Source organism: Mandrillus leucophaeus, unplaced genomic scaffold, assembly GCF_000951045.1.
Source record: "Mandrillus leucophaeus isolate KB7577 unplaced genomic scaffold, Mleu.le_1.0 Scaffold503, whole genome shotgun sequence".
Taxonomy (NCBI): domain Eukaryota; kingdom Metazoa; phylum Chordata; class Mammalia; order Primates; family Cercopithecidae; genus Mandrillus; species Mandrillus leucophaeus.
The window spans coordinates 212,746-230,755 of record NW_012105399.1 but is presented as its reverse complement, the minus strand read 5'-3'; the positions used below and the strand labels follow the sequence as shown (position 1 = coordinate 230,755).

Below are 18,010 nucleotides of genomic sequence, written 5' to 3'. Positions count from 1 at the left end.
CAGGGCTTAGTGGGAGGTGTGTGGATCCTTTGGAAACTCGATCCTCGGTGCAGTGGGGTTGGGAGGCAGGGCTTAGTGGGAGGTGTGTGGATCCTGGGGCATCACCCTCATGAATAGATTACTGTTGTTTTCTCAGGAGCGGGTTTCTTATAAAAGAATGAGTTTGGCCCCTTTGCTCACTCGTGCTTACTCTTTCCTCTCTCCCTCCTTTGCCCTTCTGTCATGGGACAGGGCAACAAGAAGGCTCTCACCAGATGTCAGCCACTTGATCTTGGGTTTCTCAGCATCCAGAACCATGGGCCAATACATACATTTCCTGTTCATTATAAAGGACCCAGTCTCAGGTATTCTGTTACAACAACACAAAATGGACTAAGACAACATCTGTTCAAGAATCCTGCCAATTCATAACCCTTACCCCTGCCTCAGAGATTGTGAACAATTTGAAAGCAGGGACCAAGGAAATTCATCTATGAATCCCACTGCGGAATATGTACCTATCAATCAAATTCTCACTAACATGTAAATGGATGATAGGGAATCATCTGTTACTTTCATCATGGGATATTTTATTTTAGAGACAAAGTCCTAAGCCAGGGATTCAAGTTACCATGACAACATTTTCAGAATTAACAAGCAGGAAGAACATTTATTTTCTGTATTGGAGCGGGTTTGCTTTACCCCTGAAAGCCATGTGGAGAACCTGCCTACTCATTAAGCTGAATGCATCAACAGCTTGAGTGCTTCCAAAGGAAAGGGACTAGGTCATCTTCTTCTGTATCTCCACCCCTGCCACGTGGCCTTCCACTAAGTACCCAGAACCCAGGAGAAGAAAAGGGCTAATATTGGCAGAAAATGAGCTAAACTGAGATTCCTGGTGAACTGCCCAGAAGATGAAATCCTTTTCTTTTACAGAAACCACAGCTGCAATTTCCTTGGCTGGCATAGGGCAGAAGTAGGTTATCACAGCATGCCACCTGCCTGTGGGGTCCAGCCAGAAATGCTGTTCAGTCCTTGCCAGCTCATCTCAGGACCAGAGCTGGGTGAGCTATTGTGTGTAGAGAGGCCTCTTCCAAGTGCTCCCCCAGCTATAATTAGAATATTGCAAGGGGGTTTATTTTTAAGAAACACGAGAACTAGGATGATGATTCAGCCGGGTCTGCACTTGCCCAGAACCTCTCATCGGATCCAGGGTTATTATTTTAGACTAATATATTTCTCCAACCCCACCCCCCTGCCATCCTCCTCCAAACAAGGCAAAGAAAGGAAAGAATTTTCTTTTTTCAAGATTCTCAGGCAACATTTTGTCTTAGGGGAAAGAGAGTAGAAAACTTTCCTTTGACTCACTTTGCAGGAGGAACGATATCCGCACGCAGGGATAGTCCCAGCCTCACCTGTTGTGAAGTGAATGGACTCAGAGTGAGCTAGGGTGAAAGCTTGATGGCCTGGCCCCAAGGCTATGCTTAACCCCAAAGACAGGTCTGCATTCCCGCAGCCAGGTGGACAGAGGCTGCTCAAAGCAGGAGGTAGGCTGGGGAGAGCAGGGTGGTGGCTCCACAGAGAAGTTATTCTGTGAAAAATCCTACTACTCTCCGCCACTGCTACCTCAACTTTGACAGTTGTACACCAAGCCCTTCACACTCTGAGGCAGCCTCGGTGCAGACGAAGAGCTCGGCCTGACCAGATGGTGCCATCTGTGCAGCCACAAGAAGCCTCAGAACCAGAAAGTGATGGAGTGGAGACATCAACACATCCCAAGGCTGAACATGCATAGGAGTGTATCTGGAAGAGATGAGGTTTAAGAAAAGAAATAGGAAAAGGAGAGGAAGTTCACCAGGTTCCCTCAACCACCCAGTCTCTCTTCCGCATCTCTGACCGAGGGCCATATCTGGGCACATGTGCTGGCAGGTGCTCACCCTCACACAGAAATACAAAGGCCAGACTGGCGGTACAGCCTGCAGGCTCGGGAGTCCAGGAAGGGATGTGTGGGAAAGGTGCCACTCTACCGTTAGACTCTTAATCCCGATGTTAAGAGTGTGGAAGAGATGAAACCAGGGGTGCTCTCGGCCCAGCATTTACAAGTTTAAGCAAAGACCCCAGGGCCCCCATTCTTGTGGAGTCTGGCCGGAATCAGGTCAGACCAGGCCCCGATTTAGCATACACTGCCTATCTGGGTAGGCCGCAGAGGCACAGCATGGCCTCAGCTAGACCGACACAGGGATGAAGGAAGGTTCATTCACACCGGTCACCCTCATTCCAGGCCAGTCCGCTCCTCCCTCACATTCCTTGCTTCCCTGAATGGAAGGCACCGCTGCTGGCAGCTGCCAGGGCAGACAGCTGACATTGCTATGTAAACGGAGGCCTCAGCCAAGACGGATTCGGCCCAGAAGAGATTTTTCAGCCGGTGCCCATCCCTTTGAGCTCTCCCCAGGAAGGAGACTCTGGCCATAGGCCAACTGTTGGAGATTCCAGGGCACAGTTTCCAGGCTCTGATGTCACTTCTCCTTTCTGGGACAAGAACCCCTCAGCTCTAGGAAACCTCACCCTGTCTGCCCTTGTCTGACCCTGTGTGACCCTGGGGAGCTCACAGAGGCTCCTGGCTCACTCTGCCTGAGGTGGTCTTTTCTGATGAGGCCCATCATTCCATCAAGCATCCCTGGGGACTTTGGGCCACATGAATTTCCCTGGGGGAACTGACCAGGCAGTCATTGGAGTAGAAACTGCCCCTTCACCATCTTGGAGGTTTAGCTTTTCCCTTCCTAGCTTTCCTAGTGTTTTTTGTTTGTTTGTTTGTTTGTTTTTTGTTTTTGTTTTTATTTTTTTAATTCCCTCTACTTTCCACCCTAAGGAAATCTCCTTTTCCCACTGGGGATATTTCTCACTTGGGATCTAAGGAGAATTACTTCTTGGGCACCAGTCAATGTGATTAGACCATGGAATCAAATTTTCTCGATGACCTCATTAAAACAACCTCTGCCCTCACTCAACCAGATGTCTGGACATACGTAATCCTTCCTGACAGAATGGAGCAGGAATCCCATTGTCCAGCTAGAGGCCCTGCAGTGAAAGGAGACGGGCTTTCAGGGCTTACTAACCTCTGGGACCCCCAGGGTGTCCAGCAGGGCAGACAGAGCCTACTGGAGCCATCAACTGCCACAGAGATTGACGACGAAGAAGGGAAATCAAAGAGGAAGAAAAGGGGAGGCAAAGAAAGATGACCAGCAAAGAAAACAGGAGGAGGGACAGCGGGAAAAAGCAGCCACACAGGGGAGAGAAGATGAAGAGGTTCTCATGGGTCCTCAGGAACATTGGCCTCAATTGAGAAAAATGTTCCACATGGTCACTCTGGCTGCAAAACCAGAAAATCGCTATCTGCTCACTCCAATTCGCCCAGGGCCAGGTCATAGGCAGCAAGCCAAGAGTCATGAACCGTCAGAAATGGAAAGGACCTCAGAGAGCGCTGAAGCTTCCCAGAGAGGGCGCTGTTGGCATTTGAGGTGGAACGGTTCTTTATTGGGCAGGGTGGTCCTGGGCTTTGCGGGCATTTACGTCTCAGACCCCCGGCCCTAACAAGGAGCTTCCTCACTTTACCGAGATGTGAGAAGCAAAAACTTCCACCTCCCACCACATTTCTAACCCTCCTCTCCCAGAGCTGACCCAGTTGAGAACCCCTGGGAACACCCCTCAGTGAACAGCTGCAAGGGTTCCGAGGCCCAGGGCTGGGAAGGAGTTGGTTTAAGTTCACAGATGGCCTTTGAAACATGAATCTCAACCTCCCTCTCCCTTCCTCTTTACAAACCACAGGAAAAAACTTGACAATTCAGTGTAGTAGGTGCTTTAAACACTCCCAGGGGAGCAGAGTGTGAGAAAGGACCCGTGGGTGGAAGGGTGGGGGAGTCCTGGTTTCCCTCTTGAAACTTGGTCTCAACAGATGCTACACAGTCATCTTCACCTGCCCTCCCACTCAGTTGATTCTTGTCAACCCAGTGACACTGATCCTTCTTTCAAAAGGGATTATTTAGACAAGTGCAAAAATGGAGAGGAATTCAAGGCTGGAAGTCGCTCCAGCTGGAGGGAGGAGGTGGATGGGGATATAATGCCACTAAAATTATCCATGGCAGACAGGGACTGGGACCCCACAGCTGATGGGCCTCTCGCCTGTTATGGTAATTTTCCACCCTTTGGGCCCCTCCCAGGCTTCCTTATGACACCCAACACATTTAGAAATGACGCGATGGCCTTATGTAATGCTGACAGAATAGCACAGCGACAAGAGTCACCAAATCCTAGTCCTGGCATCTTACAGTAAGATTTCCGGAGTTTGTGCAGTGATTGGGTCAAGACCGTATTTGTCACTTTCTCATTTCCTCGCCAAAAGCAAGATTACCTGGAGAAAAGCCTGCTTGGCGAAGGCCACGGGTGGAAGCTGAGGGGCTGCCTCTCTCCAAACATACCTCCAGGAATGCGGCCGCCCTGGGTGGAGTGTGGCAGAATGGCAGGAGCTGGAATCTAGAGAGGGAAGCTGGGGCTTGGCGCTCCAGTTCTTGTGGCTTCTCACAGCCCTTCTTATTCTCACGTCCCGCACCTCTCTTCCCTCTCCTACACGGTAGCCCCTGCAATCCCTTCCCCAGCCCTGCAACTCAGAAGTCAAGGTTTCAGAGGAATTAGGGAGAGAATCTTCCCTCCTGGAACACCTCAATCCATTCGAAACTTCAGCTGAGATATGTGCCCTCTAGGGTTCCCTCCCAACCTCCAAGCGCTGGAGAGAGAGAAAAGAAGTGGCAGGGGTTTCTGCCACCAAGACTAACCATGGCCTTACTGGATTTGCGCATACAAAATTGTCCACAGGCACCTGCAAGCCAACTGGGCTCTGTGGATGGTCAAACTCTTCCAAGGCCACTCGGCCCTAGCTGTGGGGAAAAAAACCCCGAAGACTCTGACCTACTGGGAGCAGTTTAGGAAGGAGGACTTTTGGGAATCAATGTTTACCTGGGAGGAAGGGTTCCGGGGCTGGGGCATGAGTCAGGGGGATTCTGAGGCAGGTGGCAGTCACTCTTCACCTTTTTTGAAAAGTTTATGATTTCACTGAACCATAAGCCATCACCTCCGTGCTCCTGGGGCTTTCCCCACGGGGGGCTGGGATCGACTTTGGGGCACAGAGGGAGGAGGGTGATGGAAGAGAATTCCCCTCTTCCTGCAGGTCTTCCTTCCTGACCGCAAGTGACAGACCACTCCCTTCCCCTGGTCTTTCTCCCCATTCCCAGGTCCAGTCTGATGTGCCAGCGGGGTAGAAGGGGAGCGGGAGAGCTTTGCACTCACAGCTGGCGCAGTCTAACAGCTGTCCTCTGCCGGCGCAGGGGTGCTCACTTGCCTCGGCTGCGTGACAAAGTAGTCAGAGATTAGCGTATGGGCATGGCCTAGGGGATGAAGGATCGGAGGCCCCGTCTGGCCCCCAGGAGAGTGACCAGCGGGCCCCTCCCAGAATGACTTCACTGGAGCCCAAACATGGGAGCCAGCGCAGGGTCAGACCCCCTAACTTCGCCTCCACAACCTCATTATCCAGAGATCCAGGTGACACTGGACAAGGCTGAGCCCCTAAATCACACCCAATGGCTTTATCTGACCCTCTCAACAGACCCAGTACTTTCAGCTGGTGACTGTTATTTTTTAGGGTCCACCACCAACTCAGTTTTCCCATTCTGATTCATCAAACATAGGTGGAGGCCTGCGGCTGAAGCAAATGGTAGATGTCAAAGTGTGGTCCCCGGACCAGCAGGATCAGCATCATTAGAAACACAGGTTCTCAGGCTCCATCCTACATCTGCTGACTCAGAAGCTCTGGGAAAGGGGTCTAGCAGTCTTCTGTTTCAACAGACCCTCCAGGTGATGCTGGTGCATACTCAGAGTTGAGAACAGGACTGCAGGACCTATCTATCTGTCCTCAGCTGGGCCCTTTCTTCAACTCCTTCACGGCAGGATAAAGGTCACTTAAGGTACAGTCCTTCAACTTCTACCTCCTCATGTATGTCAAGCTCTCCCTAATGTCCCCCCTTCCTTTGCTCCTACCCTCTCCCCCACCCACCACCTTTTAAGCCCTCTCTGTAGCCTTCCATCCCATCTGACCCCAGCTGCTCATATATCTTGCTCCATTAATCCCTTTGTTCTTGAACATTCATTTCTTTCTCCTGGTTATTTCCTCTATGTGTCCGAAGACACTCTGGTTTCTTCCAATTCTAGAAAGACAAAAGCCCCAGGGGAACTCTACAAAGAGTTTACAAACCACCTAGAACAACCTGCTCTAAGTCCCCTGTCCCCTTACACAGGTGAGGCACAGAGAAGCAGCTTGCTCAAAGCCACAAGCTGGTTCATGCAGAGTTGGAGTCAGAAATCAGGTTGCTGCATCTCTGTTCAGGGCTCCTTCTTGAAAAACGAATCCTGGCCTGCATCAGCTCCATCAGCTCTCATTCTCACTCCCTTTCCCAGGCTGGTTCCAGCCCCTTAGCCCTCTCAACACTGCCTCTCTAAATGTCACCCCAGTCCATAGCGCTTCTCCTTCCCCCACTACTTTCCCCCCTCCCCCTTGAAACCCATCCCTCCTCATCTTATTGCAGCCACTTCTCATCGTTTTTGAAAAGTTTATGTTTTCACTGCTGAGCCATGAGTCATCACCTCTGTGCTCCTGTGCTTCCCCCAATGGGGCTGGGGTCGACTCTGGGGCATGCGAGGCAGGAGGAGAGTTGCCCTCTTCCTGCAGGTCTTCCTTCCTGACCTCAGGTGACCATTCCCTTTCCCTGGTCTTTCTCCCCATTCCCAGCCCACTCTGGTGTGCCAGATGGGCAGGAGGGCAGAGGGCAAGTGGTGCTCCAACACCAGAAGGTAGCTTTGCACTCACGGTAGCTTTGCACTCTGACAGCTGTCCTCTGCAGGCGCAGGTGCGCTCACAGTCCTGATCCATCCTCTCCCTCTCTGACTGTTCCTTTTCCATCTTCTGTTCTGCCTCTTTTTCTTGGGCTTCCTCAGGGCCTCGTCATCATTTTTTTTTTTTTTTTTTTTAGAGGGCCTCACTCCTTCGCCCAGACTGGAGTGCAATGGCACTATCCAGGCTTGAATTGCCAGGCTCAAGAGATCCTCCCATCTCAGCCTCCCAAGAAGCTGAGACTACAGGCATGCATCACCATGCCTGGCTAATCTGTTGTTGTTGTAAAGACAGGGTCTCCCTATGTGGCATAGGCATGCTGGTCTCAAACGCCTGGGCTCAAGCAATTATCTCTCCTTAGCCTCCCAAAGTGTTGGGATTACAGGCATGAACCACCACGTCCAGCCATTTCTTTTTTCTCTACTTTCTTTGCTCACAGACTTATCCGGCTGTCATTTCAACTGGCACTTCTAAGTAGATGGCTCCAATACGACCTTTATCCCCCAGCTTCCTCAAACTCCAGGTCTGCATTTTCAGCAACTCCCCTGATGTCAAAGATGCACTCCACATTCCATCATCCAAACTCAAACTCTCCTTCCTCCACATTTCCCAAACAGCCACCACCACCTCCTGACTCCTGACATCATCCTGTTACCATGGTTTCTAGGATCTTTACCATCCCCTCGCATTTATGGTCACATTTCCTGGTTAAAAACTCAACATGGCCCTGTGAATGCAATGTCCCTGTGGATCCGAGTAAAATGCAGGACTAGTCTTCAAAATCAATAGCTGCCATTCTGTGCAGGAATCCATGGCCAGGCGGAATGCTTGGGCCTTCATGTGCTCTGGATTCTAGAATCTAAAGGGAAGGGCAGGCTTTTATAGACTGCTCGACATTTGCTGAAGATTGGGAGCTCCTCAGGGAATGACTCAGCCCTCCTTGGGCAAAACAGATAATAAATCAGACAAAATCAGTTGTTTTATGAGCAACTTGCTATTGCTGGATCACTCACTCTATGCTAAATGACCCTCTGGGAAGGGTTTCTATGTTCATAGTCCTCTGAGACAACCACTACTTTGTGCAGCGACAGCAATTAATGGATGTTTGAATCAAAGCGAGAGAGAGAGAGAGAAAGGGCTAAGGTTAGGGTCAAGGGTCAAGGGCAGTGGCCAGCATCAGGGGGAGGATTGGGGTCAGGAGGCCATGTGTGAAAGGTCGGAAGCCATCCTGCTCCCTACAAGGGCAAACCAATGCCAAAGCCATTCTCATCTTCAGCCTCTCTTGCTACCAGGAACACGTGACCTCTCACTGCTTCACACCCTCCTTTCCAGTCCAGAACGACAGTCATTGTCACCAAGGCCCTCGTGGCAGTAGCTGCTGAACCCAGGACTGGTTTTAGGATGTGGAATGGGGCAAGTAAAAAACCATCCTTGGAAATGAAAGTACTTCATCCCGTCCTGTTCTTCTGAAAACGGAACCCTCCCCGACTCTGCCCTGCCACCTCCCAGAATCAGATGAGCTGGGTTTCAGCCCCACTTCCCACTGACCAGCTACAGAACTTACAAGATAACAAGCCCTTTTTGGGTCCTGGTTTCTTCACCTGAAAACAAAACTTGTAAAATGTTCCCTGCTCAGTGTACAGGATTGATGTGGCGATGATAATGTGCTTGTGTGAACACAGTTCACTGTTGACAAGTCACTCTCGTTACATCATCTACCTGGATCTTTACAAACCACCCTGTCAGATAGGTGAGGAGAGCATTTTGATATTCTTTCATGGATGAGGAAACCAAGGCTCCCCGAGGAGGAAGGATGTGCCCAGCTGCACAACTAACATGTGACAGAGTTGGGATTCAACCAAGCCCCCCTGTGCTCTGTGCCACATGGTCCCAGCATGGCAAGAGGCTGGGTGACACAGCATGCTGCTACTGTTAAGAAAAGCAGTGCTTTTTCCCAGGATGGCTATCGTTCAAATATTTGCCAGCAGATAATCACTGGTGAATTTGGGCATCCCCAGCATCTCCAATCTGTCATTGCTTAAGTGGGTTATTTTGACCTAAGAAGTAGACGTGGGATCACTGGCCTCAGGGCTGAAACGGAGAGGGTAGAGTTAGCCAAGGAAGAAGATGAGCGGGTGGGTGTTTCTGACGCCACCGTCTACTGATGGTTATCACACTTTCTGCTGGGTACAGAGGACTACAGAATTTTAGGAAAGTTCATAAATTCTAACGATCCCATTTTATGGGTGAGAAAAACTTATGCCCAGAAAGATAACAAAGACATCCCCAAGCAGCTGAGCCGGTTCCAGCCCCAGGTTTCCTAATTCTAAGTCCGAAGCTCCCTCCGGGCTGCCTGCATTTCAGGCTATTCTTCACCTCATTCTGCCTAGGACTTATCCCTCCATTTGTGTGTGCAACTGACAGCACAGAAGTGGCAATGGGGGTGATGTGCACAGCGGATCCTTTTCATAGACGTCCCCTGAATGAGGGGCAGTCCTCTTGGAGACTGCTGTCTGGTTCAGATGCCGGGCCCAAGACACAGCTTTGTCCCCATGGGCCAGGACAACCCCTTGAATGTGTGTGTTGGGCTTTGAGTTGGGGAAGAGGAAATATTACTCACGACTTGTCTCGCCTGCCGAGCCTCCTCGGGGGGCTTGCCTGTCTCCTTCTGGGGGACAGGGATTTTCCCCGGCTTCTCACTTGGGTTGGAGAGTGGGCACTTGCAGGTTTCAGGATCTGAAGGAGATGTGAGGAGTTAATCACCCTGGTTCCTAAAGGATCTCCAGCCTCACGTCTTCTTCCAGCACCGCATCCCACACCCCCAGCCCAATCATGACGCCATGGATTAGAAGGCACTGAGCAGGAAGATTTCTAAAAAAAAGAGGCTGGAGACACACACGTTCCTCTCTCGTCCTGTACTGTCAAGCAGCAAGGGCACCACTTCTAAGACGGATATACAGATGGTCACATTGTGCCCCGTGCCGTGTGGAGAGAGGAACACAGCCCAGTGCCTCAGCCCCCACACCGGGGCTGTGTTTATCTGCTTGGCAAGTTCCTCTCCCCATGAAGGCAAAGTCCCATCTACATTGCCCCAGAAACCAGCTTGTTCTTCCTCTGATGCTCCCATCCCACACATATGACAGAATGGTTTTAATTGATCAGGAATCGTCACTCCAGGTCCTGCAGACTGAACATGACAAGTCCACCAGTGCTAAACATAGCCAGGCCTGAAGCCAGCATAATCCTTTTCTCTTAGTGACTGCACAAGCCCTGGAGGGACATGGACAAGCGAGAATCACATCACTTTGGAGGTAAAACTGAGAGAGGGAAGAGGGACGTATGAGTATAGTCTATATAAGGCCAGCATGTAAGGTTTTCCAGGTTTTAATACTGGAAATCTCTTGTCCTGGGAAGGCCTGCAGTTCCAGGCACACTGGAACAATTGGTCACCCTATTACATCAACAAAACAGAACAAACTAGAGCTTCAGTATAAAATGACTAACACTTTAGATCTGATTTCATAGAAGAAATTGCAGGACAAGACATTATTTTAAATGTCACATCTAAACTGATTTTATATGGTTTTCTTTGCAGTAGTACGTGCAAAGAGAGACTTTAACCTCAAGAAATGTTTGACCATCCTAGAAAAATGAGGCCTGGAGCAAGAGGTGGAGAGAAAGGAATGGGAAAAGAGCTCTCCTGCATGGCTTCCTTGTCTTCCCAGCACCCACCTTCATTCTCATGTCCCTGGCGTATTTCTCCAGCTCCTTCCTTATGTCAGCCCTCAGCATCTTTGAGACGTTGAGGACCAGCTGCTTCCACTCAATGGGCTGGAAGCTATGAGGCTCATGGGGGACGTACAGTCCAATCTTGACCTTCTTAACTGTGTGTAGGTATTTCTTGTAGGAGTCCTCAAAGTCAAAGATGAGGTCACTCAGAGTCCGAAAAGTCAATGGCTTGTCCATCAGCTCAGCCCTGCGGCTCATACCCAGTGAGCCATAGCGGCCATTGCAGTAAATCCCCAGCACAACGTGGTGAAAGTAGTTTCCTGAGAAGTAGGTTTTAAAGCTGATGGGGAATCGCTCGATGGAAGGCTGTCCATTGGTTAAGTAGCTTAGACAATCCGAGTCAAGGAAGAGAAAGGAGGCCTTGAAAATTCGGAGCCTGGATGCACAGGAAGGGAAAGTGTCTCACAGGGGTCAGTGAGTCCATCCCCCTGCCTCTGCGCAGGCCCACATCTAATTTTTCCAGACTAATCCTTTTATAAAGCATTCGCTTGTTATCTTTAACTATCTACTATATGTTGTATATCCAAACCAAGTTAATATGAGACAAAAAGAAAAACTTGTCATTTTCCTCAGTAATTACATACCTGCAGAACAAAACAAGGCACTTTTTCCTCTGCTCCTAGGGCTCACACAGGCTGCATCCCGGCCTGGAACAGCCTCATGACCATCCCTTCTCCTTTCCTGGGTGTCATGCCTCCCCGACCTTCCTCGTCCTAGCTTAGGTATTCTTGCTCCCTGCCCCGCCCCAAGTCAATTGGTAAATCCTTTGGACCTGGAGCCATTGGGAATGCAGAGGGAGGTGGCAAGGAAGTGTGAATGCAGGCAGGGGAGTATAACCTGAGCTTTTCCAGGGAAGGGGGAGCCGCAGCACCAAGCCTGGGATCATCTTTCCAAAACACACAGGAGCCCTCATGGCACTTGGTGCTTACCCATCCTGTATTGCAATTGTGAGGGCAGGGCTTGTGTCTCACATCCTGGCATTCCCTGGGCACAGCACTGGCCTGGTACACAGACGGGCTTGTTTAATGCTTACAGAAAGAATGAACCTTAGGTTGTGGATGCGCACTGCCTTACACTTAAAAGGACTGCTCTCGGTGCAAAGCTAATCCAGGTGTCCTGAAGGGAAGGATGCTGACAGAACCCATCCACAGCACTGGCAGCAGTCTCACCCTCTGCCCTCGGTTTAATCACGGATGGCTCCACTCTCTAAAAATGTTTTGTACCTGCTTTCTCTTCACTTTATCATGTGAGATCAACTGGCAGTTAGGGAGTGAAATCACATCCTTCTGAGTCCTCTTACGTAAATTCCTAGCTGCTTTCTGGGGCAAGTTCTCTGGGGCTGGAACAAGGGCATTCCCTAGCTGCTTAAGTCAGTGTAACAAAACACTTAACCCTGAGTGTCTGCTGTGCCCGACAGCCTGCCAGGTAGGGCTGTGGAGCCAAAGATAAGAACACAGCCCTTCCCCGGAGGTCTGGTGGGAGATGGACTCAGAATGCACACAATGAAATCAGTATGGCAGTTCCTCAAATCATTCCACAGGAGTACCCTAGGACCTGGCAATTCCCCTTCTGGGTGCATACCCAAAAGAATTGAAAGCAGCGACCCCAACAGATATTTGTACACCCATGCTCTGAACAGCATTATTTGCAACAGCTAGAAGGTGGAAGCAACCCAAATATCCATCGATGGATAAAGAGATGAACAAAATGTAGTGTATACATGCCATAGAATTTATTCAGCCTCATAAGGGAAGGAAATTCTGCAATGGGCAGGATGAGTCTTGAAGACATGCTGAGTGAAATCAACCAAATACAAAAGGACAAATATGGTATGATTCCGTTCATCTGAGGTACCTGAAGTAGCAAGTGCAGAGACAGAGAGTAGAACGGTGGTGGGCAGGGGCTGGAGGGAGGAAACCGGGGAGTGCTGTTCAACGGGTATGGGGTTTCATTTCTGGGGAGGAATGGTGGCCTTTTTTTCTTTCTTTCTTTCTTTCCTTTTTTTTTTTTTTTTTTTTTAAACAGAGTCTCACGCTGTCACCCAGGCTGGAGTGCAGTGGCGTGATCTCAGCTCACTGCAGCCTCTGCCTCCCAAGTTCGAGCGATTCTCCTACCTCAGCCTCCTGAGTAGCTGGAATTACAGGTGCCCGCCACCATACCTGGCTAATTTTTGTATTTTTAGTAAAGACGGGGCTTCACAATGTTGACCAGGCTGGTCTCGAACCCCTGACCTCAGGTGATCCGCCCTCCTCGGCCTCCCAAAGTGTTGGGATTACAGGAGCAAGCCACCGCGCCTGGTCAGAATGGTGGTCATTTTGCAGAGCATTATGAATGTACTTAACGTCACTGAACTGTGCACTTAAAAATGGTTAAAATGGTAAATTATGTTATAAATATTTTACCACAATAAAAACCAAAACACAAGGTGATGTGTGCTATAAGAAAGGCAAGCCCAGCAACCTCTGGGTGGACAGAGGAGGGGCCTCAGCAGGGTAACACTGGAATTCGTCTTACAGGATAAGTAGTCAGCCAGGTGGAGAAGTGGGGAGGAGACAAGAGAGAGCACCAGTCCCTTGTGTCATGAGTCACTGATTTCGAGGATTTGTCCCATCATGACGTCAATTGGAAAAGCCTTGGGACCTGGAGCAACTGGGAATGGAGAGGGAGGTGGCGAGGTAGTATGGAGGCAGGCAGGGAAGTAACCTGAGCTTTTCCAGGGAAGCGGGAGCAGCAGTGCCAAACCCGGGATCATCTTTCTAGCATCCAGCCTCCTGGGGCTATTCCTAACCTGCCTCTCATAATGAACCCGTTACTTTAATAAACCACAGTGCTTTAGTACCACCAGCAAGCCCCACCATGGCCAGTGAGGTCCCCTAAAATACCTGCCATAGTTCACAAGATAATTTGGAAGCAAAGGTCTACCTCTCTAGCATGCATGTAAAAGCATGCGCATGTCCTTAAGCAAGATAAAAAGAAGTGGCTCAGCACTAATGAATCCTAAACTCTGGGCTAAAGTCAAAAACAGGGAAAGCAAGGAATGACAGGCCGATGGACACAGGTGTCCAAGCAGCCAAGCCAACCGGTTTCAAAGTTGTTGAGCCAGGACCTGCAGAAGGGCCTGTGGGAGACACAGACGGATGACCCCATTCATAACCTTCACTATCCCCGAGTGGAAAGCAGGACCCGGGGATGATGACCGGCACAAAAAGACAAAGATGCTGTAACCTTTAGAATCCAGGTCTGTTTGGGAGGCTGAGGCAGGCAGATCACCTGAGGTCAGGAGTTCGAGATCAGCCTGGTCAACATGGTGAAACCTCATCTCTACTAAAAATACAAAAAATTAGCCGGGCGTGGTGGCACACGCCTGTAATCCCAGGTACTCGGGAGACTGAGGCAGGAGAATCGCTTGAACCTAGGAGGTGGAGATCGCAGTGAGCCGAGATCACGCCACTGCACTCTAGCCTGGATCACAGAGCAAGACTCCGTCTCAAAAAAAAAAAAAAAGAAGAAGATTTCAGGTCTGTGTTTCCTGTCTGTGTGCAAGAGTCAAATTTCCCTGAGTTCAGCAGTGTGAACTGAAGCTCTCCACCTTCCCACACTTTTCTGAAATGTCAGAAGGATGAGAACAAAGGAAAACCACCAGCACACTGTCTCTGATTTGGACAGGCTCAAAGGCTGTTCCTGGGTCTATCCCCACAATTCCAAAAGGTTGTGGGTGATTCCAATGGCATGATGTTCGAATGTATAAAATTGTGCAGGGATGAGACTAGTGTGTAAGGGAGGTGGTCATTTCAATGACCTAAATCCAGAGGCACTCAGACACACCTCAACAAAGAGTCTGAAGTTAGCTTGTCCAGCCCATGAAGGGCCTGGGCTTGTGTTCCCCTTCGTTGATCTCGTCCACCAGCGCATCCCCAGCCAATTGTCTGCCTCCATTAAACTTGCAGGAGGCTTCGCTGAACAGCTGTGGCTGACTCCTGCCACTAAAGAGTTGGGGCCCTGAGCCATCTGCTGCCCCGACCCCCATTCCCAGCCTCCTGCTGGGTTCCCCAGGCACATGTTTCATCTCCTTTGTGGGAAACTGGGAGGAGGATGACAGGAGGGTTGGAGAGGGGCCTCAGTAAGGTTCAAGTTTCCATTTTTCAAATGTCAGCCAAGGCACCTGTGGTCAATCTTGTTTCAGATCAGGCCTGCAAGTGTTTCCACAGGCTGCAGAAAGACACAGAGATTCCCCTTCCCACAAAGATGTCCAGGAGACCCAGAAAACAGACTAGATCAATCCTCCTGTCCCCAGTCTAATTTTGAGCCACATGTCCTTATACTCACTTCTCCATCTCCTTTCTCTCCTGATTTTCCTTCTACCTCTCTGACTTTCCTTCTTAAGTCTCTTTCATGGGCTCTTTGTGCCAAACTAGACCAAAAAAATACTGATTTCATCTTTGATCTTTTTCTCTTCTCACTTGTTGAACAGTAAGCACAACCCCCTAATCACAGCTCCTAAATTCGCATTTCCAGTGCAGATTTCTCTGTGAGCTCCACACTGCAAATACCTCATCCCGACACCCCACAAGGCACCTCAAATTTAACATGTCCAAATCTGAGCTCACCTCTCCCTAAATCTAATCCTCTCCTTGAAGTCCTTCCCTTGGACTATGGCATTATCATGCAAGCCAGAAATATGGAGTCACTGCCGTTCTCCAATAACTCCTCCCATCTAAGCAGTCCCCCAGTGGTGGTGATGATATATGCCTCCATCTCTTCCCTCCACCTTCACTGGCGCTGTTTTAGTTCAGGTCTGCATTGACGCATCTCCTTTCTCTGCCACTCTCATTCCTCCTGCTAATCCCGCAGTCAATTGCCCAATTCAGAAACCTGGAGCTGTTGACTCCTTCCTCATCAACTCCTGTATCTAGTTGGCCTAGAAGTCCTATACATTCTATCTCCTTGATCGCTCTTAAACACATTCCCTGAAATCCATTCCCATCCCCAGGGCCATCAGTCTAGCCTCACCATTCCCTCATGTAACAGCTCCCAACGGGCTTTGCTGATCCAGCTCAGCCTTCCCCAATCTGCCCTTCAGCCTGTCCTTTGGAAAACTACACCTCTAGAGCATATACCGAAGCACGCCACACCTCTGCTTCAGAGTTTTCATCTGGGTTGCCCATTGCCTTTTGGAAAACAGTCATTTTCAGCACAGCGGTCAAGGACCTAACTGATCTTGCCTGGGACCATCTCTCAAGCTCCTGTCTTGCAGTGTTTCCTTTTCCACTGTCCCTTCCAGCATCCATCCCATAGGACTTCGGAGCGTCTTTGCTTTTCTATCTGATCGTGTTCAATTGCCATCACCACCAAGATGTTGATGCCATCACAATTTCTCTGCACCATATTCCTCTCAGGCTGAAGAGCCAGGAGTCTGGTGAAAAATGGAACAGAAAGTTTGGGAGAAGCTAGACCCTTGTTTTAGCTGGAGGTCCTGTCAGGTCAGGATACACTAGCACTGTTTGGTCTCCTCCACACGCCACTCTTAGAATTTTTCCTGACAGGCCAGGCGCGATGGCTCCTGCCTGTAATCTCAACACTTTGGGAGGCTGAGGTGGGCGGATCGCTTGAGCTCAGCAGTTTGAGAACAGCCTGCTGGTGAAACATGGTGAAACCCCATCTCTACCAAAAATACAAAAATAAAAAAAAAATTAGCCGGGCATGGTGGCATGTGCCTGTAGTCCCAGCTACTCAGGAGGCTGAGGTCAGAAGGTCACTTGAGCCTGGGAGGCGGAGGTTGCAGGGAGCTGAGATCACATCACTGAATTTTCAAAGACTTTTCCCTGGAGATGGGTTTGGATACTAGCACTCTTGGCTCTGATTGCATTTCCCCTTGACTGTCTTTCCTGCTGCAATGTCATATTAATGCAGAGAACAGCCACATACACACTCTCTGTAGTCGCTCCAAGTTAGAATTCTCCTTGTGATTAGTGAGTATTAGTGAGTCTGCAAGGTCACTGGCCTGAGAGCTGGCCCTGATGGAGGCTGCAGCTCACAGGTGAGACTAATATTGCTCCAAGAAGCCAAGCATTGATTTGGTTCACTTCTCCATGGTGGAAGTTAAAGAGAGGAACCAGAGGAGTCTGACACTTTCCTCAAAGGAGATAATCATCTCTGTGGATTTACAATGTTAAAGGCACAACCAGCCCCATTGTGAAGCCACCATTTATGCAGTAAACTAAGCATACATAACTTAAAGGATACATGCCCAGGATGACAGCTTCAAGGCATTTGATAGGCAAGGACTCTCGAGTCATTTCTTTTGCTGTTTCCATTAACCTGTAGGATAGAGCATAGCAGAGGATCTCAGAACCTATTTAATTACACACTCGGGTCAGTCTGTCAATCCTTCAGCATGCCTATCCCCACACCAGGAACCACGCAGGAGCACAGAAGGAAAAGGGAGAAGTTGCCTCACAGGAAGGCACCAAAGCACAAGAGTTAATTCCTGGAGTTAGTGCCAGTATTCCATAGCACCCTCCCAATGTCCCAAGACAGAGGGCATTACAATAGAACAAATAAAGGAAGTCTCATGAGGCAGAGTTTACAAGCCTCCTCCATCCTGGGAGTTAGAATTCACCACTGAGCTCAGTCCTCAGTCCCACCTCCAACCTGGCCTTGGGGCACCCTCCACCTCCACCCCTTACAGACTAGGATACCTGAGCCCTGGGCCACGGGAATAGAGGTTGGGAGAGCAAGATGGCAGCTTGAGGGTAGGAGAGAGGTCATCTAGCCCATAGATCATGCACCACTTACCCACTCAGCGGTCTCATTTTCCTAATTTCAAAGAACTGGGTCCCTGTGTGATTATATCTGTGTAAAGTATGTAAAGGGAAAGTGACAGAAAACTCCAAAGGTCCCAGTAATGTGGCAGAGAAAGCTATGCATTCTGATTTCTCAATGAGATGAGGATGTGAGGGCTTTTCAGAAGTCGCCAGTACCCGGAAGGTAGCCAGTAGCCTCTAACTCCTCACTATCTTGCCCTGGAAATCTAATTTCTAACTTGTGCTTCAAAGTACCACAGACCTTTATACTAGCTCTTTTCAATCTGCTCTGTATTCTGGGTAGTTGAATATTTGTCTTAATTCACCTAGTAGACTACAAGCTCTTCAAGAGTTGGTACTATTCTTTTTTAAAAAAACAATTTTTTTAAGACACGAGCTTTCTATGTTGCCCAGGCTTGTCTTGAATTCCTGGGCTCAAGTGATTTTCCTGCCTCAACCTCCCAAGTAGTAGGTATACACCACCATACCTAGCTAGAACTGT

At 49.5% G+C, this 18,010-nt stretch overlaps 1 protein-coding gene across 2 annotated transcripts in view; it reads right to left on the bottom strand.

The window, feature by feature from the left end:
• Window positions 1–18,010, bottom strand: part of VASH2 (vasohibin 2) — a 40,336-nt gene that overhangs the window by 8,575 nt on the left and 13,751 nt on the right. The window contains exons 3-6 of one of the 2 annotated variants that reach the window (XM_011996145.1): window positions 17,501–17,557; window positions 16,949–17,023; window positions 10,649–11,030; window positions 9,537–9,652 (exon numbers count right to left, since the gene is read on the bottom strand). In XM_011996145.1, the coding sequence (XP_011851535.1) occupies window positions 9,537–9,652; window positions 10,649–11,030; window positions 16,949–17,023; window positions 17,501–17,557 (630 nt within the window). The remainder of the gene's footprint in view (window positions 1–9,536; window positions 9,653–10,648; window positions 11,031–16,948; window positions 17,024–17,500; window positions 17,558–18,010) is intronic. The other variant, XM_011996146.1, reaches the window with a different exon arrangement.